Below are 27,061 nucleotides of genomic sequence, written 5' to 3' on the forward strand. Positions count from 1 at the left end.
TTTCAATAGAAACATCTAAGAAGAGCTTCCTCCCTTACATTCTTTGAATTGTGCTTTTGGTGATATTTTTTTTTTCCCTCTGTCCACATATTCAAGTTACAGGGTCAGGTGAGCCGTCCGGGCCAAACGTAGAAATCAAATTTTGAAGAGGCGTTGTGTGAATCTTCTGATCCACAAAACCCAGTTACACGCCACTTAAAACACTAAATGTAGCTTCATACTGTGTGCTTTGGTCAGAATTGTTGGTTTTCTTTCTTCTTCTTGAAGCACGTGCTGCTATGAGACCTTTCCCAACAGAAAATGACTTCCAGAAAGTGTGGCTCATTTTCCTCCGTGGGATATCGTGGTGTGCTTTCATTTTAACACCCACTTTAGTCTGGTATTTATGAGGTGGTAACTATAGAGAAAAACTGCCTCCCCGTGCTGGTGAGTGTTCAGGAGCCGGGGAGCGGCGGCGGGGACCTCAGCTGACGTACGTTAACTAAAGCGGACAGGCGGGTTTAGAGTTTCTGATGGAGCAGGTTTGATCGGGTCATAACGCGGCTGCAGTCGCAGCGGTGCTGAGGTAAGGCGGGTGTGAAGCCATCCGAGAGTTTCCTCTGCGAGCCCCTCCATACATTACCGGAGTGATGAAGGAGTCTGGGTAATGAGACAGGATGTTTGTACAGTCCTGACATCCCAAGAGACACCCCCCACCCCCTACCACCCTCCTTCTCCTCCAACACTCCTCCCACACTCAATCTACCTCCTGCTGAGCCTGTGGCCTGAACCCCTGACCTCTTCCACTCGCCAACAGTTGCCATATTTGCATTTCCAGTCCACTTAAAGACAGGCTGGGGAGCCCCCTCCTCTTCCTCTGCTAGTACAGCAGGCCTCATTCTCATCCCGCTGACCCCCTGCTCAGGCCTACCAACCCGGACAGCAGTCTGGGGTTAATGCACCAAGCACTCCCATTGTCTCTGAATTAATGAAGTGCTCCCTGCCTGTCCCTTCTCATTCAATGACAACAAGACAAATGACAAATGGTAACGTTTTAAATGGCCATCGACACATGCAGGGCGTAGAGTCACGGAGTCATAGCTCGTGTTAGCACTGTGGCCGAGGCGCAGCGAAGACGGTGCCAGCTGCTGTCGATGCACTTTCGATGTCCACTCTGGGATCAATTTGGATCCTAGCAGCACCACGCTCCACGCACAGGAAGGTGTTTTATATTGAAATGGATGGTTCTCAGATGGAGGATGAGTGTTTTCACCTCAGAAAATGGAAGGTGGGACTTTTACCTTCAAGAGAATGGCAAGGGAGACCTCTAGTGGAAGGCCGAAGTACCTGTCCACGTTATTGTTGCTGAAGATGACCATTTATTGTGCGACACATGACAGTGTTTCATGTTTTTAAGGTCACTTGCTAATAATAATCACACTTTACACTGTGCTGTTTGACATGTCTGTCAAGCTCATAACCATTCCCTCTTTCTCTGTCCCCCCTAAGACATCCAGTAAATTTACATGCATATTTGATGTATTCAAAGTACCAGGTGTACTGCATACTGTCCACTTTTTGCTGATGTTTGACTTTTCCACTCAAGAAATTATAATTATTAGAAAATAATTTTAGTTTTCAAATTACTACAAATACCAGAGTTAGATAACAATAGATAACATTATAGATAAATAACAAAAGGTTTAAAAAAAATTGACTATGGCTGTGATCCCAGCACCACTGAGAGGTTCCTGAACATAAAAAAAATAAATCATTCATTATTTATTGTTTGGTTGAATTAATGGATCACTTGGTTAAAAAATCTCAGAAAATTGTGAAAAATGTTTCCTACAAAGTGCAAGGTGACATCAACACAAGGATCAGTTTACAGTTTCAAATTGTCACAACTGAGAAGCTGTAACTGGGAAATGTTTTTCATTCCATCTTACAAAGTTTTGGAAAATAGCCGCCCATGATTTTTCTATGGATCAAACAATCAATTAGTGACTAATTGTTGCAGCTCTTTTAAATCAGCCGTGCAGCTAATAAGGCAGCGAGGTGAAAGAGCAACCATGAGCAGACAGGGGTTAATTACTGAGCCTCATATTATGGATCAGGAATCAAAGATAGATTTCCAGAAAGACTAAATGAGTAACAGAGCTGTGGTTTCAAATCAGCTGCTGGAGAGTCTACTGATACAGACACAGCTCCTCTGTTAATGTTGTTAATAATGTAAAATTATTCATTTCTGGAGGAATTTGTTGAAATGAGTCACAAATTTTTTTTAAATATCAGAACGTGTTATTAAACAAGAGAAAAAATCAGTTTTCGCCTCTGCGGTCTTGTCAGTATCAGCCTTCTCCTTGATGGTTCGTCCACAAGTTCCACTCACAGCGTGTCTCTCTTTGCTACAACATACTGCATCACTCACACTGAGCCGGTGGATGCGCAGCTCGGCAGCGTCAGCCGTGCAGTCAGGCTCTGCTGCTGACAGCTTGTTACTGGTGCATCACGCTACTGTAGGTGTGACCTTTATGACTGACCTCTGACCTCCTCCTGTCATTGCAGTGCTGAGTATCCGCGGCGCCCAGGAGGAGGAGCCCCCGGATCCTCAGCTCATGCGGCTGGACAACATGCTGCTGGCGGAGGGCGTGTCCGGTCCGGAGAAAGGCGGAGGCTCGGCAGCAGCGGCTGCTGCGGCGGCGGCCTCGGGAGGAGCCGGGGCAGATAACTCCGCGGAGCATTCTGACTACAGAGCCAAGCTGTCCCAGATCAGACAGATCTACCACACAGAGCTGGAGAAGTACGAACAGGTGAGAGTGAGTGACTTACATGAAGCCCTGATTTTCACTTTATTTTACAGCATCATCACATCTCCCAGAGCTCAGATCTAATGACATACTCATACTGATTATAATTTTGAGTATTTATGTAAGGCCTTTTTCATAGAGAGAGATATTTGAACTTAAAAGTACAAGATGAGGCTGTAACACTGTTTGCTGAAGTCTATCTCACAATTTCAGTTCTGCAGCAGTAATGGCCATAATGAAGCTGGTGGACTTCATTAAATAACAGAAGTGATGCAGCAGCAGCAGAGACATCCTGACTTTTAGTCACTAAAACACTGAACTCTATGTTTTTCATAATGCAGCTTGATCTGATCTGTCAAGCCCTCTCGTGCGTCATAAATGTCTTTGTCCTTGTCCACACCTCGGCCTGTAGTGCAGGCTTCCTGTTAAAAATGTGTTTTCCAAGCTCAAGCAGAGATAACCCTAATTGTGTTAGGGTTTTTAAAGGCTGCACTCATTGATTCATCTGTTGATTCATCTGTTGATTGTTTTTTCATGTAAGATGTCAGAATATACTGAAAAAACACTCTTCAAGATTTCCAAGATGACGTCAGTGTACTCATTTTAGTCAGGGGCCACATACAGCCCAATTTGATCTTTCAGTGGGCTGCACAAGTAAAGTCATAGCATAATAACCTGCAAATATCGACAGCTCCAAATCTGTCTTTAAGTGAGATTTCAACAACATTGTGCCTCAGTTTATCATTTACAATATAGCAGGGGTCTTCAGCAGGGGGTCCGTGACCCCTAGAGTACTGCAGGTACTGCAGGGGGGGTGCACAATTTTTGTCAAAATAATTGACAATTATCACCAAAATAATTTGCCAGAATTAAAAAATATAACACAAATGATGTATGATACTAACATAATGTGACCAACCACTATGGGCAAAGAAAAAAAAACAGCAGTTCTTTTAACGTGAATCGATAACGTTACTAACTTAACACTAGTTACTAGTATGATAATAAGTGAAGCAGAATGGATACATTTGTCACAGTTAATAAGGTGAATAAAGTAAATATAAAAGTTATTATAGGCCAGGCTTAAAATGTGACACATTTCACTCTGTTCTGTTTGTCTCTCGTCCAAGAGGTCCTTGTCTGAAAAAGCTTGAAGACCTCTGCAATATAGTATACAATATATCTATACAATGCAATATAGTATTTTACTTTCTGATTAAAACAGGCATTCACCAAAGAAACCGAAACAGCAAAAAATACGTGGAACAGATGATGATTTTTTTTCCATCATGAACAGTTTGCTCGTTAGACAGCGTTGCGTGCGACCCCCAGTTGAAATAGCACTTACTTTTATTGGAAATTTGCAATTAATGTCTTCACTGTAATTTTTTATTTTTTATCACTTGGCAAAGTCATCCCGCGGGCCAGGGTGGACCCTCTGGCAGGCTGGTTTTGGACCCTCGGGACATATGTTTGACACCCCTGGTGTACAGTGACGCAAACATAAAAAAAGGAGCAGTTTCACATTTTAAGCTCCGTATTTTATCAGGATTTGCTGTCTCATTTCACAGTGAACTGAATATTTTGAAGTTTTGGATGACCGATCAGACAAAACAGACAAGACATTTGACAGTGTCAGTTTGGCCTTTGTGTAATTCTGATGATCATTCTTCAGTATTTTCTTTGGCGTCTTGCCAAAGTATCCAGATATTTCTGTTTTTGTTTTAGACAACCAAAACATACAGTTATAACACAGGAAACACAGAGTCAATTAATGGCTAGATAAAACAGATTCACAGACTCATTATATCATCTCTGAGCTGGTTCCTCTCCCTCCTTTTCCATTTTCTTCCTATAATGTCTTCACTGAGGCAGGATCAGCCCTCATGCTGCAATGTTTCCTCAATACATCTCACTGTCACTAAGAATTCACTTTAGATTGTATTTTCACCCCCAGAATAGTCCAGCATATGCAGTATGTTGTGTGTCTCTGTGTGTATTACAAGTATAGTCTTCAAAGTCTGTTTTTTTTTTTTTTGGGGGGGGGGGGTTGATTTCCTCTCATTGCCTTGATAAGCGATGCATTCATGACAACAGCATCCCTTTCAGATGAATGTGAGTAAGACAGATGAACACGCAGATAGACAGACACAGACAAAGCCTGACACGGCTAAATCCAGAGAGAGATCGACAGGAGGAGAAAAAATAAAGGAGAGGAGACAGTAAGAGACACAGAGTCGGTGTGTAATATCGTGGCAGATTCACGCCTGGTGTCACACGGGGGGGATGAATGAAACGTCGTGGCATGTTCGTCTCTCAGGGTGGCTATGCTGTGAAAGTGTGTGTCTGGGAAGGGAACAGCTGTCATTGGTTCCTCTCAACACACTGCCATCACCACTTCTGTTAAATATGAAATATATCAGCACTTATATTCCCCCTTGGCTCTGTGAGAAAGCTTGCCCAAGAACTACATTAAGGAAGGAGCTGGATTTTTTAGATTGCTTTCATCTGTGAATTTTAAACACTGCATGTCATTGTGTTTGTGTGTGTGTACAGAATTTGATACGGCCACATTGACCTCAGGAGAATACATGTTTTTTGTGTATACATATACTTTTTTTTAATCCCTGTGTGTGTGTGTGTGTCCTCCGTACAGGCGTGTAACGAGTTCACCACCCACGTGATGAACCTGTTGCGGGAGCAGTCGCGCACGCGGCCAATTTCACCCAAAGAGATCGAGCGCATGGTGAACATCATCCACCGCAAGTTCAGCTCCATCCAGATGCAGCTCAAGCAGAGCACCTGCGAGGCCGTCATGATCCTGCGCTCCCGCTTCCTCGATGCCAGGTGTGTGTCCTTGTGTAACAGTACATGTGTGTGTGCAAATTTCCATGCTGCAAACCATACAAATAATCTTCCAATTTAACAACACTGCAAATCATCATGTGCCTGATATCCATATGAATGGCTGATGTAGGAGGCCTATCATGGTATAAACATGCTGCAGAGCATGCTGTGTTGCTCTTTACCACACACACCGGGCTGGTTTGCATCTGTGCATGCCATTTGGACCAGCACACCCAGCAACACTGGCCAATAAGAGTTCCCTGCGTGCTCCATAACGCTAACTGTTTCCCTTTTTTAATGTAATCGCTTGTTCCTTTTGATGCGTGCTCCGGATTTGCATACATTTCTCCAAGGATAAACGTCGCTCAAAGTCTGAGTTGGAGGCATAACATTTAAATGAGGCATGCGCTCCCTTACAAAGCTCCCTATCTATTCTCTTGCAAATTATTGTGGTGGTGGTGGTGGAGGTGGTGCGGCAGCAGCGAGGGGGGGAAGAGGAAAGCTTTCACTGGTTGAGAGGCACTGTCGTGCTCGGCTCTGCTGATTAATCTACTGGCTGCTGGAGCCCATGCTGTGCACATTTACATATTCTCAAGCAGGCTTTTGGAGTGCGGGGCAGAGATTTTGGCACAAATCTCCTCACCGGTGGATGCATGCGTAGAGATTTTACAGGGTTCCCCTCCAGCTTATGTAAAGCCCTCTTTAGATGTGGCACATGCAGACGTGACCTGATAGGTGTGAGAGATAGAGGGTCAGTCAACTCATGGGCATCAGCATGATATGTCTGCTTCAAGGTGTGTGTGTGAGAGAGAGGGAGGGGCTTTCACAGGGTTTATTTTCATATGCATGTTAGTATATGTTTGTATAATCCAGCCTTGTTTCTGTGCAGCCATGTATGCATAGCATGCTGGGTTACTGAGGATTATCTTTGTGTTTTATGTGAGACAGTTATTCAGGATCTTTCAAGCCAATTTTATTCTATAACAAGCTAGCCGTAACATTTGCTGACACTCTCAGTGTGTTTTAAGCTTTAGAGGTCCAGTGTGTAGAATTTAGCGACATCTAGTGAAGTTGCAGATTGCAACCGACTGAACACACCTCACCTCATCCTCTCGTTTTGAGCATGAAGGAGAAACTAAACTGAAAAACTGAAAAACGTTATATTCTTATTACTGCTATCATACGTAGAGCCAGTATTTGTTTTGTCCCTTCTGGGCTGCTGTAGTAACACATTACGATTATTTTCAGGTGAACGAAAACAGAGTCATGAATTAGATGTTACACATGGGCTTAGTATATTTAAATATATTTATATTAACAATGGATCAGATGACTGTGTAGAATGTGGAACCTTTTAGGATCCTTCAGCTTGTTGTTTTGGTTTGACGAGCTCGGGCCAAGCTGTTTTGTTTTTCAGTCTCACGGCTCTCATCAACTTCATTTCCAGACACAGCTGACAGATGTTTTTAGCAAAAAAAGTCTGATAAACTAACAGAACATAACCAAGACAGACAAAGTTAGCATCTAGCACAAGAACATAGTGGGGCATTAATTAGAACACAGCCAGATGATTCCCTCAGGAGTTGGTGGAGTGAATGTTGTACTTTCTTCAGGTGGCCAGAAACACGTTGTTTTATGACTGCTGAATGTGTAAATTGTTCCAACATATTTACCACAACAACTTCATGAGTCAGTGTTGTGTTTACAGCTTCCCCAAGTGGCCCAAAAGATGCAGGTCTAAAGGATATAAATGTTTTCGTATACACTCTTTTTCATTCAACAAAAGAAGCTACTTTTTGTTATGTAACCACAAGGTACAACCACTTCATCAAAAACGTATTGTTTACTCAGTTCATTCTTCATGTTGTGTTCTAATTGGCACATTATTGCTGTCTCTTTTTCAAATGTTAACTCACAGACTATGAATTGTTTTGGTGTTGTGGTGGATTCTGAGTACATTCTAATGGCCTTCTATGTGCTATTATTGCTACTTCTCCAGCTGCTGATGAACAGAGCTGTAGTCAGGCAGTTCTGGGACTAAATTGTTCTCTTGAGTCCTGACAAAGTGTCTCAAAGTAAAACTGCAGCTAAATTGAAAGTTTCTAGTGTGGCAGAGGTTTTAACAAAGCAAGTCCACAGAGACCAAAAGAGACCACATTCTTCAAAGACTTGATGTACTATCGAGCTAACATCTCGAGTGCTAGACTTTATTATTAAAAATAGAGTTTAGATGACTGCCTTTAATTGGAGAGTAGCATTTCTCCAACAATAAAACAACATACTATCATTTTAGATACCTGGATTAAAGCCATGTGCTGATGAATCAAACTTTGGGGTTTGACGTGTCTGTTTATGCCGACATATAGTGAATAAAACATATTGTGGAGTTGGTGGTTTACACACAACCAGTTATACATTGAGTAAAAAGACGTCCAGCTCGAACCTGCAAATGGATTTTTATCACTTCTGGTTTAAAGTTTTAAAGCTCCTGTGAGTTTTTTCTGAATTTACAACTATCAGTATCACAAAAGACGCCGTATTGGACAACATCGCACACAGCTATCCACTGCATCTTTTCATGTTTTAACCTCTGATGCTCTCCTTGCAGACGGAAAAGACGAAACTTCAACAAGCAGGCGACAGAGATCCTGAACGAGTATTTCTACTCGCACCTCAGTAACCCTTACCCAAGCGAGGAGGCTAAAGAAGAGCTGGCAAAGAAGTGTGCCATCACAGTGGCCCAGGTACACCACCCCATACAGCACCACCTGTAGGAAACATAGAACTGTATGTAGACAGACAAACACGTTTTCTAACCTGAAGCAGATGTGAGCGTCTTGGCAAGTAACCTAATAATATGTTTTCTGACTGTCATGAGTACAGACAGCTTCTCTGATCTTTTAGCAGTAGCTTTCATTGAGACAACAAAGGACTCCAAGTATAAATATGTCATAAATTTCTTGTCTTGTAATTCAAACCAGACAACGCTATTTTTGACCAGTGACTGTTTCTGTTGAAGTAACACAAGCTACAGACAACAGCTGCTGTCATAGTTCTTCAGACAGTTCTTAGAATACATAAAATCCAGAGTTGTAAGAGTACTTCTGTGAAATATGAGTCAAAATGGGCACGATGGATATTGTCTTTAATCATCTGAAATGTAAATTCTTTGTTTCAGAACATGTTTTTTGACTACAAATCAAACCCAGTAAAAAAAAAAAAACAGACAAACAATCTAAAGGTTAATTCATTGTTAAAATAATAGTTTGAGCCTGACAATGCATGGAAGTAATTAGCAGGGCCATTAGCCTCTGAGAATTAGCACTGCAATCATCTGAGGCATGTGCATTGTGATGATTTACGATAAATCTTACAATAACGTAGCGAACATCTAAAGCTGCGTGAGATGTTCGCGTTGATGCTGCCGACAAGCTGAACAAGTTCAATACCCAGACACCTTTATGTTTTCATCTTTGCATTCTAGCGCTCAAGTTGTTTCGATTCTGTGAGAATTGATAATAAGGAAAGCAATGACAACGCCAAGGTAAACAGCAGTGTTGTGTTTTGAATCCATCATTTAGGAATGGATTGTTTTCTCAATTGGTTTCATTAATTTATACCGAGTGATTTGAGGATGCATCTGGGCCTGATTGTGGAAGCTGCTCAGCGGCTGAATGATTTGTAGAGTTTCCGTTTCTTGGCCATAATAAAGGAGAATGTTTACCTACTCTGTGTATTGGAAACTTTGCAGGATTGATTTGGTTTTCATTTTAATGTTGTTTATCATTACCGCTGGGATTACCCCCCTGGCTTCATCTGGGAGTCCATTAGCAGTAATGGGTGTTAGCGGATGTTGACTGATTGGTGCTTGCGTGAGTTCTGATGATAGCTGCAGTCATGGTGACATAATGAGACCGTTATTGGCAATCATTCCATTCTGGCACTAATGCGGATTCACAGCACCAGTCTATGTAGCCCCTACCTCTGACAGAGGCTCTCTGCAGTCTTACACATGCCATTAAGGCCATGCAGGCTAAAGACTAACCTGATCTCTCTCTATGTGGAGAGGCTCTGTGTATTAAGATTTCATGAGGATTAAACTACGTTCTTTTGTTTGTCTGCTCAGGTTTCCAACTGGTTTGGGAATAAAAGAATCAGATACAAGAAAAACATTGGTAAGTTCCAAGAAGAAGCCAACATGTACGCTGCGAGAACTGCCGTGAATGCGGCTAATGCATCCTCACATGGAAGCCAAGCAAATTCACCCTCAACTCCAAACTCTGCAGGTGAGACAGGAAGTCCCTGGCTCTGCTCAGCTATTAGACATGTACCTCCTCTCTGTGCATTACTACAACTAAGCCGACTATTGCAGTGTATCAGTTTCAGTCTATTTCAATGCTGGTGCTTTGTAAGGAATGAAAGATGACTAATAAAAAGGCAGTTCTTGTACAAGGAACATGTCTATCACCTGGTAATGCACCGTTATTACATTGAACAGGTCAGACTTCATCCCTGAACAAGTACAAATATGACTCTAGAGCAAAGCTGTGTCAGAGATTAGCCAACCTGAGCCCCATGCCAAGTCTCCCCATGCTTACTATCCTTTTGTCTTCATCTCAATGAATCATATTTTCTATGTATTTAACTCTGTATTCATCATGTTCTGCTATACTGACATTCAAAGCATTGGTCTGGTCATATTCTATACTTCTTATTGTCAACAAATCACATAAATGAATTGACTATTAACAAATACTTCCTGCTATATCTTATTCCCTTGAGCTGTGGAGCTTCATTATTGTCCCCAAAATATTACCCATTAACACATTAATGAGCCACAATGTTGCTCCCTCAATCTCACACACAACCCTAATTCTAAAAAAGTTGGGACTACATTTTGTAGCATTTGTGCAAGCAAGGTAACTCAAGAAGAAAAACCCAAATTCAGAAGCTACAGGAGGCAGAGCTTGTGCAGTTCAAAGATAATTTCAAAGAACAAAATACAAAACGTACAGAATGACGAGACAGGCGAGGGTCAAAAAGTCCAAACCCAAAAACTCGACTGAAACCAAGAAACACATCGACTACATAGACAAGTGAAGTCAGCATAACAAGACACAGGTGAAAGTAATCAGGGTGGGACAGTAGAAACAACAGTCACTGCTCTCTGTTTGCGTTTCTGTTTTACAGCATCCCAACTTTTTTGGGACAGGGTTACAGTTGGGGGGATGGGGAGGTCACAAAGCCCCAAAGGATAGAACAACACAATGTTAAATATGGTTTGTGAGACTTGTTGACAATAAGAAGTGTAGAATAATGCTAGCCTTGTCCTTTAAAGCTGCAGTCCTTTATTTTTTTTTAGAAATGTGTATTTATATGTATTTGCCATTTTAGCAGCGGTGAGAACGGCACATGTTTAGCCTAGCTTAGAACAGGTATGGCAAGTAAATGCAACACTTAGATCTGTAAAAAAGTGCAAAACAGTACACTTAAACCACACCAGGTGATTGATTTATTCGCTGATTCTGTACCAAGTACCAAATAAAGCTTAAAAAAAGCTAGGCTAGCAGTTTCCTAGTGCTTGTGCTAAGCTAGGCTAAACACAACCCAAGCCTCCTTCTGTACTTAACTCTGAAATGAAAAGATGTTGTTGATCTAACCTGAGTTAAGACAGCAAGAATCTGGACTTTTATAATTCAGTTCTTCTCGGCTGAAACTAACCTCTTAAAGCACTAACACTACTTCTTGCTGTGTTTGGAGGTTCAAACTTCTGCTTGACACAAACGCCTCATGTGTTGGGTTACAGCACTCTTCTTCACTCTCTTGGCTCCGTTCCTCTCATCTAACAGAGCCCATCTGGCTGCCAGCTAACCCTCTGCATGGTGCTCCTCCAGGCCGCTCGCCTGGATGGGCCGTCTTGCTTTTTTAGCCTGCTTGCTCTCTGTCTCTCTGTGATTCGACTGCTCCCTCTCTCCTTTCAGGTTCTGCTGGCTCTTTTAACATGTCAAACTCCGGGGACTTATTCATGAGCGTGCAGTCTCTCAATGGGGACTCGTACCAGGGGGCTCAGGTGGGAGCCAACGTGCAGTCACAGGTAGGGCCACGTGCAGTGCAGCAGATAATAACGGGCAGGCCCACCTCACCTCCTCATAGACGTTTTTCATGGCAGACATTTTGACTTGTCATATACAGGTGCTTTTAATTAGACTAATGTTGTATTCAGGTACTGAAGTCCTAAGCGGTCCTCAAGTTATTTATGTCCTTATGTCGAAATAACAAATGTTATTATGCAGTTGCAACTGCTACACTCCAGAAAAATGTTTGGCCAAAATTCAGAACTTACGCATTTCAGTTACATAGAACATTTCCATCCATTTGAATTACATAGTTTTAATATAAATTAACTAACAAACTTAATGTGAAGCAAGTAATAACATTTATGTAATACTAATAAGCTCAATGTGCTTCCACTACACAGTAGTATTGTAGTAGCCAAATCTGATTACTTGCTTCACATTAAGTTTGTTAAATAACTTATATTAAAACTATGTAATTCAAATGGATGGACATTTTCTATGTAATTGAAATGCATAAGTAACACTTTCGAGTGTACATTCTGCTGCTCCTCGGACATTGCCACACTGAGAGATGTTTCCTGCTGTGATTTCATACACTAAACTATCATTTGATTTCTCCAGATCTCGTATTAATTATGGCATTATCTCGGAGAAGAAAAATGTTTCATTATCTCGAGATCTCGCAAAAATGATCCTGTTGTCTCAGGATAATATTTGTTATTTTGACATGATGACACAAATAACTCACGAAAAAAAAAATTTAATAATAAGAATGACAAGAATAATAATGAGAAAATAAAATGAATGATCACATGACCGCTGAGGGCTTCTGTATTCAAGTCATATCAGTCCAACTTACTTCTAAAGGTGCTGTACACGTTGGTTAGTATTTAGTTTTACCTGTTAACAAACTGCTTCAAATGAAACACATTAATCAAGCTAATTCAGCTAATTAATTTACTAAATATGCTGTGACTGCAAGGCTAGCTATATTGATATCTTGGCACAGTACATGAACGCTGCCAGTTCGCAATAAGGAACATTTCCTGTGTTTTCCATTCTGCCAACACTGCACGAATAGAAAATAATGTGTGCTTCATTCTGGCTCTGACTGATTGATTTGCTTGACGAGTGAACTCGACTTCGTTTTGTCTGATCTTGCTAACCGAAAATGTTGCAAGCCTTGCTAGCATGAAAGCACTCCTGTTTATTGTTGAATTGATTCATTTGCACTCTATATTTTTACCCCAGCCATGCACACCAACCACCATTGCAGTACATCTTCAATGGAGAGCCGAGCCAACAGTTTGAAAACCCTTGGCTTACTTGGACCTAAATGGAACAGAGCCATCGTTAATGTTATTAATTATACCTGCTTTCCCTGCTGTGACAAGTCAAACTGTCTGTCGGGGGGAAAAAGGACCATACAGGCTTTTGTAGAGCTTCTTCACAGTCTCAAGGGCAAAGTATTTGTCACCATGTGAACAGTTTATTTCAGCTGGAGAAAAGAAAAAGTTGTTTATCTTAAATTTCCTCTTTCTTTGTTTGATTGGACCTTGTTGTCTCCAAGGATATGCTCGTAGCAGTGTACTCCTGTTGTCTCTCTTGTCGTCTTGTCATCCCCCTCTCTCTTCTCTTGTGCTTCTCTCGTTGTTGACTCTGACCTTGCTTTGTTTGTTGTTTCTGAATGTTTCAGGTGGATACCCTTCGCCATGTTATCAGTCAGACAGGCGGATACAGTGAAGGACTCACAGCCAACCAGATGTACAGTCCGCAGGGCATCAATGTAAGGATTCTTTTTTTCTTCCTTCCTCTTCCTACCAATTATTTCAAAGCCATAGGGCTCAGAATGCCACTTAGTAGGACTTGTCTCTGCTCCATGGTCACCTAGTTGATTGCCTCAGTAGCGCTCGTGCCACGGGCAGCATGCTGCCCGGCGTACGCAGGCGTGGGGCCGGCCCGCACACATGCAGAGCTGCCGTCTGAGCCTGTCATGTTAGATCCGGTCTGGCGTAAGCACCTGCAGCCACGCACAGTCAGCCGTGAGCAAATGGCACAAACAGGTGACACCTCCTGCACCGGACTTCAAATCCCTCTGACCACCTGACCCTTGATTAGCAGCCCAGGGGCCAGAAGCTCCCATTAAAGCCTCCCAGGAGACACCGCTGCTGTCCCTCTAAAAATAAAACCTCATGTCGTTGGAAACGACTCTTCGTGTGCCATCGGGGCATGTTCCCCTCATGTTGGTCTGATTTTGCAGCAGAGTTCAGGGTGTTGAAGTGGGGGTTTGCAGGCTGAGGATGGTGGGGGTGGAGGCGGGGGTTGGGGGCTTGCTTGCTGGCGGCTGCAAACAGTAGGGAAATTCACAGCGACAAGCCGTATCGTAAAGGGGAAAATCGATAAGACAGACACAAGGAGAGCAGAGTGTGGACTTGGGACAGCAATCCAAGCGCATTGCTCAGATCATGTTCCTGCCACACTAATGGCCCTGACAGCGAGCCGCACTGAGAGGACGAGGACGGTCACAGCCGCGGCTGGGTTCCTCCGCTGTCGTCGTCGTGCCTCAGTGGCCATATGATAATCAGATGAAATGTCTCCTGTATAAAAACACGTATGTGTATTCAAATAAGGCTTCGTGGCTGCTCCGAGCACATCCCGCGGCCAGCTGTGTGCTAACCCTGAGAGGCCGCTCAGTATTCAGTATAACGTATTCAGGCCCTGTTCTTTCTCAGTCCTTTGACCTCACAGATACGGTTCTCCTTGGACGCTTGCTTGCTCTACCACATCTTACACTGCCACAATATGCTGTGTTATTCACTTTTATATGCTGTAAAGAAGCCCCGCTATGCATAATGTAAGAGCGGGATATCTGTCTGCCAGGCTGTTTGCCTGTGATTTATGTAGCTGAGGCGACTAGGTTAGGAATTCTGGCTCTTCTCTCTTATATTTTTGTTTTCTGTCAAACTTGTTAATCATGTGTAGTGTACGCTGTTTGTCAGTGGGGCTTCAAAACTTTTTTTTCTGGCCTAAAATTCAGCTCACAGAGGAGCTTTAAATGGCTCCTGCTGTAGAAATGTTACATTTAAAGAGGTTTTTCTTTTTCTTTTTAAAATTAAAGACGTCTTTAAAGAAAATGCCACTGAAGCTGAGAGGTGATGCGTTACATATTTATTGTCACCCTGTATCCTCAAAAAGAGTTTGCCAGACGTCTGAGGACAGATTTTATGAATGAGGACTGCAACAAATGCTGAGAGAGTCGAGGGAAACATCTTATCTGAACTAGAAGGACTCGATAATGACTGAGCGGATACATAATGCATGCTGTGGATGATTACAGGCGTAATTACAATTTTGAAACAGGCAGAGCGTCACCAAAGTCAGACGTTCCACAATCTGACCCCTCCACTTTTGATACACACTGCTGCCTGCTGTCTTAAATAACAGCCTTTGAAATGAAAGGCTGTCGAGGACCATTTCCACTGTTTCTGAATTTTACTATTAATATCCTAAATGTTCTTTTAACAGGCCTGTCTGTGCGAGTGGAGAAGCCCCCCCATACTTTTATTGTATGTTAATTCCCGCTGTCAGCGTCATAATTAGTGCACATGACGTTGATTGTTTTTATTTCAGAGGTCTTTTCATTAAATTTACATATATTAATATTATTTCGGATGACAGTGACAGGCTTTTATTTCGGGATAAAATCATGTGCAGCTTCATGTTTCCTCTGCATGTTTTTGTCATTATATGAATTTATTTGAGTGTGTGGTGCATGATGGGTAGAGACTGTAATTCACTCCCTTTCTGCTCGGTTGAAAATGTGATTTTATATATTTTTTTTATGTCAGTCTTATTCTGAAATAATAATAATTTCAGCCAGCTTAGCCTTTTCTCCAATCCACGGGGCAATTTGTCTTAAGGCTGTGTGCGACCGTGTGGCGAATAGCTCAAAGTATCCCAGCATTCCGTGCTGCAGTTCATGCACTACCCTGCCCTCAGGCCGCACATTCGTTGTACCTCACTGTGTTTGACCCAGCTGCACTGAGTAATGAATATGAAAGTAATAGCCCCCTCCCCCTGTACCCCCACCCCTACTCTCTGTCTCTGTTTCCTCTCAGGCAAACGGTGGCTGGCAGGATGCTCCGACCCCCTCATCAGTGACTTCACCCACAGAAGGACCCGGAAGCGTTCACTCTGACACCTCCAACTGATCCTCCACCTTCCCCCTTCCCTCAGTCCTCTGCTACATAACTTCCACCATCACCACACCCCCCAGCCACTATCTCCCAAAACTTAAGCTCAAACCCCATCGGGACTGGACGTGACGTACTGCGGGACACAGTTGGGGAGTCTGGGGTGACATTTTCAACTATTACAGACAAATATTTCACTTTTCCTATCTGGACCATGGCGGCACCGTTGGCAGCCTGCATAGGGGACTCATATCCACACTTCACAGTTTGTACAGTTTCCACTTGATGTCCATGTTGCCTCTTTGTATTTCTCTTACATTCTATATTCACACAGTCGGCACACAGTTAGCAGCATAACGCCCCACGTCTTGTAAATTGAAATTCTTTCACACTACCTCTATTCGAAATAACAACAGAGAAAACAACAAAGGCTTCGGTTTTACAAATTTTTATAATTATTGGAATTTTACTGTCCACCACGCCATGCCCTGTCACACACACCCGTCTTTATTACTGTGCTCACAGATTCTGTTTATCTGTAGTGCCAAAGTTCAACCCTGGAGGTGAATTTTGATAATGTTACTTGTTTTTATGTCATGTCCTGAACCTTTCTCATGCCATACTGAAGTATTATTATGTTAGTCCAGTCATATTAGTCAGGTAATCCTCAAGTATTCAGCCTTGATTTATATAGTTTGTATTCAGAACTTCTACAACAGACAAGGACATATAAGGCATTTTATATTTTATTGCCAGAGTGGTAGGTTTTCTGCTCATATGCAGTACAACATTACAAAGAATTCACAGTTTTTAACACAAGCAATTAACAGCGTGACTTAGAAAGAGTTGAAGTTCTGTCACGCATGTTGGCTGCATCCGCAATATTCTACTGAAAAATTGACCTTAGCAGCAATTACAGCACGTCAGTATGTATCAAAGCACAATAACTCCTAAAGATTGAACTCAAAGGGTAACATCTGTAAATGTGGAAGACAAAACCATTTAAATATAGTAGGCATATATAGAGGGAAGAGAGTGTACATACAGTACATTATCAGACATCGTCAGTGTGTATTAATACAGCCAAATACTGCTGGTAACCAAATCTAAAACAGAAATTGTAATTCTGATTTTAAGGTACCATGTTGTTGGGATTTAACACATTGAATTGACTTTTCATATATGGAGTTATGTTTGTGTCATAATGCTTATAACTATAACTCATTTTCTGTCCTCAAAGTATGCCATTGAACGCAGAGGACTGTGGCACAAATACAGCTCCATGTGTTCAGTGCTGGAAAAAAAACCTGATGTTGCTTGCCCTGTGCCCCCCCCCCCCTGTGCTCTGATAATGTTAGGGAGAACATCTGGAAAGGAAACCAGTGTTTGTGTTTTCAGTCTTCAAAAGTCCATTCATCTTTGTCTTGTTTTAAAATGACACTAAAATGCCACATTCATCCACACAAACGAATCCAAAATGTGAAATTTAAATTTCTTGTATGTACTGTATAGTATGTGGTCTAACATGTATACATGATTACAATAGTCCTCATGAGATATCAGCATTTACATACTTTGATACCAAAAAAAAGGCAGAATTTTTATCCTCTACATTGGGATCAGCTTTATCGACGTTTTCTTTTTCCTCTTTTTGTAGGATTTTATTATCGACAGCACTAGCGAGCATCTCATAATGTGCTCGTGTTCTGTATTCAAAGCCAAAAACATGCAGTTGGAATACAGCAGTGTTTATATAAATGAAAGTGGAAACAAATACCCTGATGGCACACAAATCCAGATAATGTTTGGATATATTTTTATGTCTCCATTTTGTGAATATCTCATTTCTTTGTTGTTGTTTTCATTTGATATTATTTTGCTTTGCTACAGGACTATGTTTCTTTTTTTAATGCTACCATTATATGTGAATTAGCCCAAGAATGCTCTATATACAGTATGTAGATATGCACCTTTACTCTTCTTTTGCATCTTTCAATTTGGGCAGCAGCCATTTTAACACCGCCTGACAGAGTTTCTGTTGGATTTAAGGTCAAATCCTGATGATTATTTTGTACTCAGACCACCCAAACGAGCCTGCCTCCGAGATGGCCGCTGTCTGAATGAAGCTGACGTGAAAAGTTAGTGTTAACATCGCCCCTCTGGCATGGTTTTTAAACTTAAACACTTACAGCAAACAAAATTCAAGCCTTCAGATCTCAACCGGTCACAATACAGCCTGAGAAACGCAGGTATTTTTTAAGTCGTCAGTGTGTTTGTATTTATTACACATGTATGGAATCTTGGATACTGTCTGGAGGTCTACCACGGCATGATTACACCAAACAAACTCATTTGGATCATCGGGAGCGCCTCCTCCTCCTCGACTCACCTGCTCAGTGTTACAGTGGAGAGGGGGCCGAGCACAGAACCTGCCTCAGTCGTGTCTTCTGAAGTCATTGGAGTGAACTGACAGCACCGGCCATGCAAGGCAAACACGAGGATTGTTTTTTGCACCCCCTCCAAAAAAAAAAAGGCTTAACTCTACTTTTCACATTGCCTGTCAAATATTATCGAAGCTTCATGTAATGATGCTTTTTAGTTTTTGAATATAAAAGGAAAAGAGACATGAAAAGAAAAATGAACAATTTGTAAAACATAAAATGTTTTATTTGTTGCATGTCTTTTTGTTCTTCAATAAAATAACGTACTGCAGTGTTTTGAATGTTAACTTTGTTTTTTATAAGGATTTCAGAGTGAAACCGTGGAGCCTTTTTCTTGACAGGTTTTAACTTTTAAGATCTCTGCGTATGTAAAAAGGTATCAAATGGATTGTCTTTTTAATTCCAATTCAAAAACCTGTTTTCTGTGGAGAAAATTAGCTGAAAGGTGTAGGTTTTATGGTCTCTTAATTTTTACTGGCAACGCGTATCCCAAATAAATAGTTTCTTTTGTTGCATAAATTGCAGTTTCTTGTCGTTCTTCGTGTCAGGTTTTCAGGAGTTTCATCTCAAACTTGTGTGCGGTTTCTCCTCCAGATCTTTCTAACAGGGTCAGGGTCAGGAGTCACTGTAGGATACAAGTTTACACGTCGTAGACTTGTCCGCCCGACACCTCTGGATAACATTGCACATCTCACTTCCAACCATGCTACGTCGTGCAAGGCATTTTTATCACCACTAACACGGCGCTGGAGCTCGGCCGAGCTGCCGAGGGTGTGAAGGGGACATTTTCACAGTTTTTGAAGTGAGTGAAAGCTGTGTGCTCCCGGCAGACAGACCGCACCTCCACCCCCCCATCCCCACACCCAGCGCTCCCTCCCAGGCATGGTTAATGTGCATTCCCTGAAAGAAGCGGAATCCACACTTATCTCTCTCCTCCAGATAAACCAGACAGGATGCCTGATTCTGCTCCTCCGATTCATCCATCCCTGGGAATGCAAAAAAACAAAAAAACAAGAGGAAGGGGTTGAAGCATTAACTTATGGATTAGGAAGAGGTTCCCAGGAGCATCCAAAATCAGAGAGCGTGACAGAGACTGTGGGAGTGACATATGCAAACATGATCAAGTGTAATTACATGGAGGAGCCTCCTTGTTTCTATCAAAGGGCTTCTTTTAGCCACTGTTTGAGAAATGAAAGGCAAGATGTGCTGGACGTGTATAATTTATTCATGCGATCCTCCAAAGCAAAAGGCATTGTGAGGCTGATTCAGTCATTACATGGTGAAAAGGTGTAAATCCCTTTCTGAGCGGAATCAGTGTACGTTCTTTTGAATTTCTGATTCCTTTAACAAACAGGATGGATCACATGCTCGGCCGTGACGAGCGCTGTGGAGGTTTTTAACAAGACTTTACTGATGATGATCCAGTTTGCACAGTGAGGAGATGCAAATCCAATCAGAAACAGAATCAGACTCTCAGAAAGCTTTTATCATTAACAAATGACCGTACAGATGAAGAGTAGCACATGAAACCCAGAAAAATTATCTTTTATTGAAATTGAAACCAAATAAAAAAGAAATGAGGATCAGACGTGACTGCTGGAAATGCAAAACATTCCCAGAAATCACTGATTTGATGTTTTCAAAGTCACAAGATGCCTTGACGTTTTGGTTTAAAGCAAGCTGAGTTTGGCTGAAAGGTGAATTTTTTACGCTGCAACAGAATTTCTGTGACTGGTTGAATATATATTTAGTAAGTGATTCACAGTAAAACATAATATTTTAATGCAGTTAAAACGTCAGGAGACCAAAACATTTTTCAACCAAATCAGTGCTGACTAGGCTCCGATGATGATGAATTTTTTTGATGATGATTATTTGTACAAGGCTGTAAACATGTTTATTTCTGCTGTGAAGTTGGACATTTGAACATGGGGACTTATGAAGGTAGAAATGTTCTGCAGCCAGCCTTAAGTGTACACTCACAGAATTACAGTTTTTGGCATTTCCGCTTTGGCTTCATTTCCCAGCCATAGAGGTTGCTGCTCGGAGCAAACATTATTCTCTTCATGTTCAGAATCTTTACGGCCTGCTGTCTGAAGGTGAAACCAGAACTTGGCTCGCTTCATACTGCATGGCATGTTTTTTGAAAAAATCTAATATTAACAAAAAAAAACATTTCCCCTCTGTGGGCTAAACTACACTCCACTATTTGTTTTAGAATATGTAGAGTAAACTTTAAATTGACAGGGGCCCCCTGGTGGGTTCATCTGGCCGTGGTTGTCACTCAAAGAGGCTTGGTGTGATTATGAATGGCAGCACGTGCTTTCTGGTGGAGCTGCTGTGCATCAACTGAAGAAGAACATCAACAAAAGTAAAGAATAAAAACGAATGTAAATAATAAAGTTTGTTTGGATTTTTGTATTTGCAGAGCTCACGCTCGCACTGATTCTGCTCTTCTTCCTCCTCTGACCTCGTCCTCTTTGGTCTCTGACATCTGAGCCTTCTCGTCACTGGAATATCAATCCTCCTCAACCAGGCCGTGATGCATGTGGCACATACAGCGATGCTCAGGGCTCACATTATATCAGTGACAATAACAAGACTCATAAAAAAAGGCCGGCCTCATACACAACGCATAATGTGCATCGGTTATGTCAACGCCTGCCAGCATGATACACACACACTACATGTGCCTGAGGGAAAGGGCTACTGAAGCAGACGATGCAAGGTCTGCGGGCACAGCGTAATGGAGAGGCTTTGTTTCAAGGAAACCCTCTGCATTAATGTGATAAAACAAGTCTTCTCCTGCACTGATAGATTTCATATGAAACACAACTCCAAGGAATAGGGTCAAGTAATTAGTGATTGTGGGTGTGTTCCAGTCAGTGTTGCAGATTTCAGATTTGGAAATGGTTCAGTTTGGCAAAGACTTGCCGCTGGAAAGCCTCAGCGGTGTATTGCCTATGCCACCCACAGATCTCTAATGAATTCCTCTGATCCTAACTTTCATAAAGAAGACATTTGGAAAAGATTTCACAGATCAGCATGCGTCATCGGAGCCTTTCAAGTTATTTCAACCGTGGAATATTTGAATTTGAATCTGCCGTATATATTTGGGGTGTGGGAGTTTAAAGCTGTAAACTGTTTCTTTAGATTTGTGTAAAGCTTCCATAATGAGAAAGATATGGACCTTATCATGTTCTTCAATTAAAGGGGAAGAAAAAAGCCTTTAAAACTGTGCCAGGAGACGCTCTAATTAAAGAAATGAGGAAGTTATCTCTCTGAAACATGAATCAAAATTCAGACAAAGAAATATTTTGTGCTGATGATCAAGGACATTCGGATACACTGCTGTTGCAATAATTATCGCGCTCTCGCCCCACAACAAAGGTAGGATCATTCATGTGGACTCTCATGCAGCTGTGAGCTAATTTGTTCTGAGTTTGTGTCTGTGTTTTCATCTTCTTCAATGTTTTTCTGGACAGGAAGTCATCCAATATGTTCGGTCACTGCAGTGTGTCACTTCAGAGGGAAATCCTCTGTTTTCATAAGATAGCAATCCTGATTGTGTTGTCAACATGGATTGATGTCAGGTGAAGAGAAGTGCCCAGTTCCTCCTGCTCTATGTACCCTGTTATAAACTGTATGTACAACATGGCTCAGACTCTCAGAGTCTGAATGCACTGGATGTGAATACCTCTCTCACAACCTTGTTTTATGAATTTAAATTAATATTCAAATGAATAGTCAAAATGAAAGTTGTCTTATGGAATCTGTGGCAGGTCTCGGACTTCCACATAGTGACACACTGTTGACCCCTCATGGTCTGAGTAACTGGAAGCGTCCTATAAAGGAGGAACAGGGAAGTTGGGGGAAGGAAGGATTTGAAAGCTTGAGAGCTCTTGTCATAACCCACAAACGTTCATACACTGCACTCTAAGAACATGTGGTATCTAATACTAAATCAATAACAAACTCATTAAATCAATATATTCATTTTAATTAAATACATTTAAAAAGCTTAAAAATAAAGCTTCAAATTGGTTGTGGGGATGCCATATGAGAACTTTTTCTGTTCTGAAGGAACCTTTTATCTATTGGTTCTTCATTGCTGCAGGGCTGACTTAAAGAACCAGTAATCAGTTACAAAGATTGTTAAACATAGAAAGGTTCTTCAAAGCACAAAAAGTTCTGCAAATTTGACATAAACAACTATTTTTTGCATTCAGTTTCCCAAAAACCCTTAAGCTAAAAAAAGAGAAAGATATGTTCTTAATGATAAAAGGGTTCTCCAGAGAACTCAAAGTACTTCAGAGCACTTATCAAGAACCAAAATTTCTATGAGTGTACACCATTAAAAATAAAGAGTTTGAACCTAAAGGTCATGGTAATGCCATGGGGGGACCATTTTCAGTTCTGCAAGGAACTTTTTACCTATTGTTTCTTTAAAGAACCATTTATTAGTTCTTCCCAGATTTTAGTATACATAGTATTTGACCTAGAGTTCATTAAAGGTGCGATATATAATAATTTGAATTCATTTATTAAAAAATCATTAATGTATTAGAAAATCTTAAAACACATCTTTTAAAACTTTTTCTTATCAACAGCATTGTATTTCTATCTATGATTGATGAACTATCGATTTTATCTTAGTTGCTATGTTTTAGCCCCTACTGTTATTGTTGCTTGTTAATCATAATAATAATAATTAGTATTAGTAGTAGTAGTAGTAAAGGTAGATTAATCACATGAGATCATGGGAGTTCCACTAGGAGGGCTGAGGCAGTAGACGCCCCTGCTAAGCTAAGCTCGTTAGCTTTTAGCAGAGATAGTTTATGTTGTGTTGCTTTGTTCTTTGTGATCTAAAATCCAGGGACAAGGAAAAAGTGGGTACATTAGCTTAAGCTAGGGCTATTTTTCCAGCTAGCTTTGACCAAGTGCCAACCTTCCGCAGCTGTAAAATGAAGCCAATACTGAAGTGCCAAAAACAGTAATTCCTCAAACGGCCACTTGAGGCTGGCTACAGAACATTTCAGTCTCCATAAGTCCTCATGTTCAAATGTCCAACTTCACAGCAGAAATCAACATGTTTACAGCCTGGTACAAAAAACACTTTTGGTCTCTGTAGCTAATTTCCCCGTTCATGACAACTGTACTGAGGGTGAATTTATATACAACTCACCTGTTCAGATTATAAGGCTTAAAGTTACGCATAAGAAACAGCGTGGCTGCTTTGACTGATAGGTAGGTGGTCCACTGATGATCCACAACTTTGTTGATTTTTAGATTAGCTAGGAGACTGAAGTGGTAGTACAGCCAACATGAAAGCAATCAGCGCCATATATTTATTATTTATTTATTTATATATAAGTGTCACCTGTGGGTGACGTCACACTTATGCTGTCCATTCTTTATACTGTCATTGGCTGGACTAGCAGGAGTGAATTCACAGTGATTTGGTATATGATATGATAAGCTAAGATGTCAAAAAAAGGTTATGGTCTTCACTTAATGTGTACCAAACATGTAGTCACTGTGTTTTGGCTCTGTAGGGCAGCCTGGCTAGGTGGTGTTCAGATCCAGATGCAACATGCTAGTTTTTAAAAAGGAGTACATTAATATTCTAATTGCATGATACAGAAGAGACATAACTGTCAGGAGGCTCAGATGTGGCTGTGACAGCTGTGTCAGAGCAGTGATAGTGTGACATTACTTCATGTGCTCTACAGGGAGTGCAATTTAAATCACTGCCTGCATCTCTGCACTTACAGTTGTTAGAGGAAGCACATTATTACAAAATCAATGTTTTCTTATTGAATGTGTCATTAATATTCATTACATGACACAGGAAAATCCACAGAACATGAAAAGACAAGAAAAGATGTATTAACCACATTTTGCTCTTACAAATCTTTCCAGTGATAATAAACTTTCACATTAGTCCTAAGCAGGAGGGATTCAGGTGAAAATAAAGCAGTCCAGACATATTTTATTTTGTATTTTGATTCAGTTTCATATTCATAAATGTTGCCAGTGATTTTCAGATGCAGTTTAAAGCTGCAGAAAAAGTGAAACTTCTGGGGTTTTTTTCTTTTGTGAAATGCTACAACAACCACATCACCACCACCATCGGAGATCATCCCTGTGTTAGAAGAAAAACTAGTTCTAGTTAAGTGAGTTCTCTGAAGAACCTCTTTATCCTTTATCCTGGTTCTTTAAGCTTTATAATGAACCTATTGACTGACTTGTTAGTAATAAGTAACTTTACTGAATGAAAGTAATTTACCCAGTGTTGCATTTAAAATTAAAGGACCAGTGTGTAGGATTTAATGGCGTCTAGCGGTGTAGGTGAAGAAGATGTAGAAGTGAAAGAGCCAGTGTTTCGTGTCTCTATGGACTACTGTAGAAAAAAGGTGGTTCAACATTGATGTTCCTCTATGGCATCTCCATGAAGAACCACTTCAGGTTCTGACTCAACCTTTATTTTTAATAGTAATACACACAAACCTTTCATGATAAGTTATAATACTCTCCAACTACATGCTCCAAAACACAAGAACCCGAGTTATAAATTACACACATGCACAACTTGCACTATATAATTAGCATAATTCCATCCTGTCTGTCTGCATGAAAAGCACAGGTGTTGCTAATAACATTAACAACGGTTCCACTCTATTCAAGTGTCTCACTGAGCCGTGACAGTGGGCCAGCATGCACAATACCAGGACTCTGAAACTGATGCAGCTAAATGGAATTCAGTCGTCATTCATTTTATTATTTACACCTGTGTTTCCTAATGTGACGTGTCATAATCCCCTCCATGAAAAAAATCAAGTCATTGCAGCTTTAAATCTTCGCTGGATAATCATATCAGTCATGTTCTAAAAGTTGTGTGATAGGAGCAGCCAGTATTTGTGCTCAAGACTTTACCCAAAATGCATTTTGGATTTTCAGGTGCCCAAACTGTTATTATACTTATATATACTGTTACGTATATACAGTCACAGCAACAATAGAGTTTTTCACAGCAGCCATTTTGACATGAAATAGTAGGTTTCCAATGATACCAATTAAGGTTCAGTTCCATTTAGGTCAAACAGAGTCAGGGTGCTACTGTTGTGATGTCACCCGCATCTTTCTGAAGCTGAAAATATGCTGCGCTGGCCACCACCTGTACTCCGCCTCCTGGATAATATGGACAAAGACGTGGATCATCGGTGGACCTGAGGCGGGCTGAATGACGCCTGACTGCTCAAACAAGCCATCTGTAACCACACCCACCTGTCAATCAAAGTGTCCACGCTGTTAATTCTGTATAACTTTAAGCCTTGTAATCTGAACAGGTGAGTTGTATATAAATTCATCCTCAGTACAGTTGTCATGAATGGGGAAATTAGCTACAGAGACCAAAAGTGTTTTTTGTACCAGGCTGTAAACATGTTTATTTCTGCTGTGAAGTTGGACATTTTAAGATAGGGACTTGGAAGGTGAAGTTGAAATGTTCTGCAGCCACCCTCAAGTGGATGTTTGATGAACTGCAGTTTTTGGCACTTACACATTGATGTTTGAATCTTAATTAGCATCCTTGGTAACACCTGTGTTAACCCTATTATTTAATGTCAAAGTGGCTGCTGTGAAAAAGTCTGCTACTGAGTAAAAATGTATGTGAAAAAGTGTATCTTAATTGTTTGAGGAAAACACATTTGTAATAAAAGCTCAGCTGGTAAAACAGATGGAATAACTGTGATCAGGGTCTTTACCTTGTTAAAAAAAAAATCACAGATCGTTATTGTCTTTGCAGGACATTTACATTTCTGCTGATCAGTAAACAAAACAGAGAATAATCGTTTCAGTAGCCTGGAGAAACTAGTTCTCATACATTTGAATGACTTGCAAAGCCTTGAAAATGGCTGCATGGAGGTAAAGTGAGCTTAATATCTGCTTCATTTGATTGTTGTTTCATAAAGGCAATACATCATAACAAATAAACTCTGATGGATTACTTAACTCTCTCGTCATTTTTGGTGTCATGAAAAAAGAAATAAATAAAAACCTGCCTGTAAGGAGGGAAACACATTCAGTACTTTAAAAATCTTTCTCTGACGTTTACAGGAAGTTTCCGGTTAGGCTTTTGTTTATAATTTAGACTTCATCTGTGGATGCGAGTGTGACCTTGTGCAGCTTTGAGCTGTCTCAGCAGAGCGTCTGACCGTGGTGGCTGACGCAGCGAGACGTCTGCCTGTTTGGGGACAGAGGGTGTATGTAGGTCAGCCATGGGCCTGCATGCTGTGACAGCAGCACGGTCACTGTGCTGTGCAGCAGGACAGGGATTGGAGTGGACAGAGAGAGCCAACGTGGAGAGAGGGCCCCCCTCACACGTCAGCACCAATACTTCCTCATTTGGCCCCTTAAACACTTTGACATTATCAGGCCAGTCAGAGCAACGTCCGCCCTCATTATTCTCACCTTTGGTACAGCAGCAAAATGGGCAAAGAGAGGCAAGAGAAGAAGAAAGTGGCAGAAATGCACTGAGTGGACATCAGATGATGGTGCATGTCTGAAATGTTGGGCTGTTCATTTGATAAGTACGGTCGCGTCCATGCCAACACACTAACACTAGTGATGTTCAATGACATCAAAATGATAATACAGAGCTGGAAAACCAACAGAGAAACATCCATCACGACTCGCAAAGCACTCCAAAGATT

At 41.2% G+C, this 27,061-nt stretch overlaps 1 protein-coding gene across 5 annotated transcripts in view; it reads left to right on the forward strand.

Annotated features, from left to right (window-relative positions):
- The window catches only part of LOC104921741 (pre-B-cell leukemia transcription factor 1), a 60,127-nt gene extending 41,261 nt beyond the window's left edge, over nt 1–18,866 (forward strand). The window contains exons 3-9 of one of the 5 annotated variants that reach the window (XM_019268359.2): nt 2,548–2,798; nt 5,446–5,636; nt 8,245–8,380; nt 9,763–9,811; nt 11,618–11,730; nt 13,410–13,499; nt 15,832–18,866. In XM_019268359.2, coding sequence (XP_019123904.1) covers nt 2,548–2,798; nt 5,446–5,636; nt 8,245–8,380; nt 9,763–9,811; nt 11,618–11,730; nt 13,410–13,499; nt 15,832–15,924 — 923 coding nt within the window. In that variant the 3' untranslated portion in view covers nt 15,925–18,866. Of the gene's footprint in view, nt 1–2,547; nt 2,799–5,445; nt 5,637–8,244; nt 8,381–9,762; nt 9,923–11,617; nt 11,731–13,409; nt 13,500–15,831 lie in introns of all 5 variants that reach the window. The other 4 variants (XM_010734370.3, XM_010734371.3, XM_019268360.2 and 1 more) reach the window with 4 other exon arrangements.
- The last annotated feature ends 8,195 nt before the right edge of the window (nt 18,867–27,061 follow it).

The sequence above is a fragment of the Larimichthys crocea genome, chromosome XVII (genome assembly GCF_000972845.2).
Source record: "Larimichthys crocea isolate SSNF chromosome XVII, L_crocea_2.0, whole genome shotgun sequence".
Classification (NCBI taxonomy): domain Eukaryota; kingdom Metazoa; phylum Chordata; class Actinopteri; family Sciaenidae; genus Larimichthys; species Larimichthys crocea.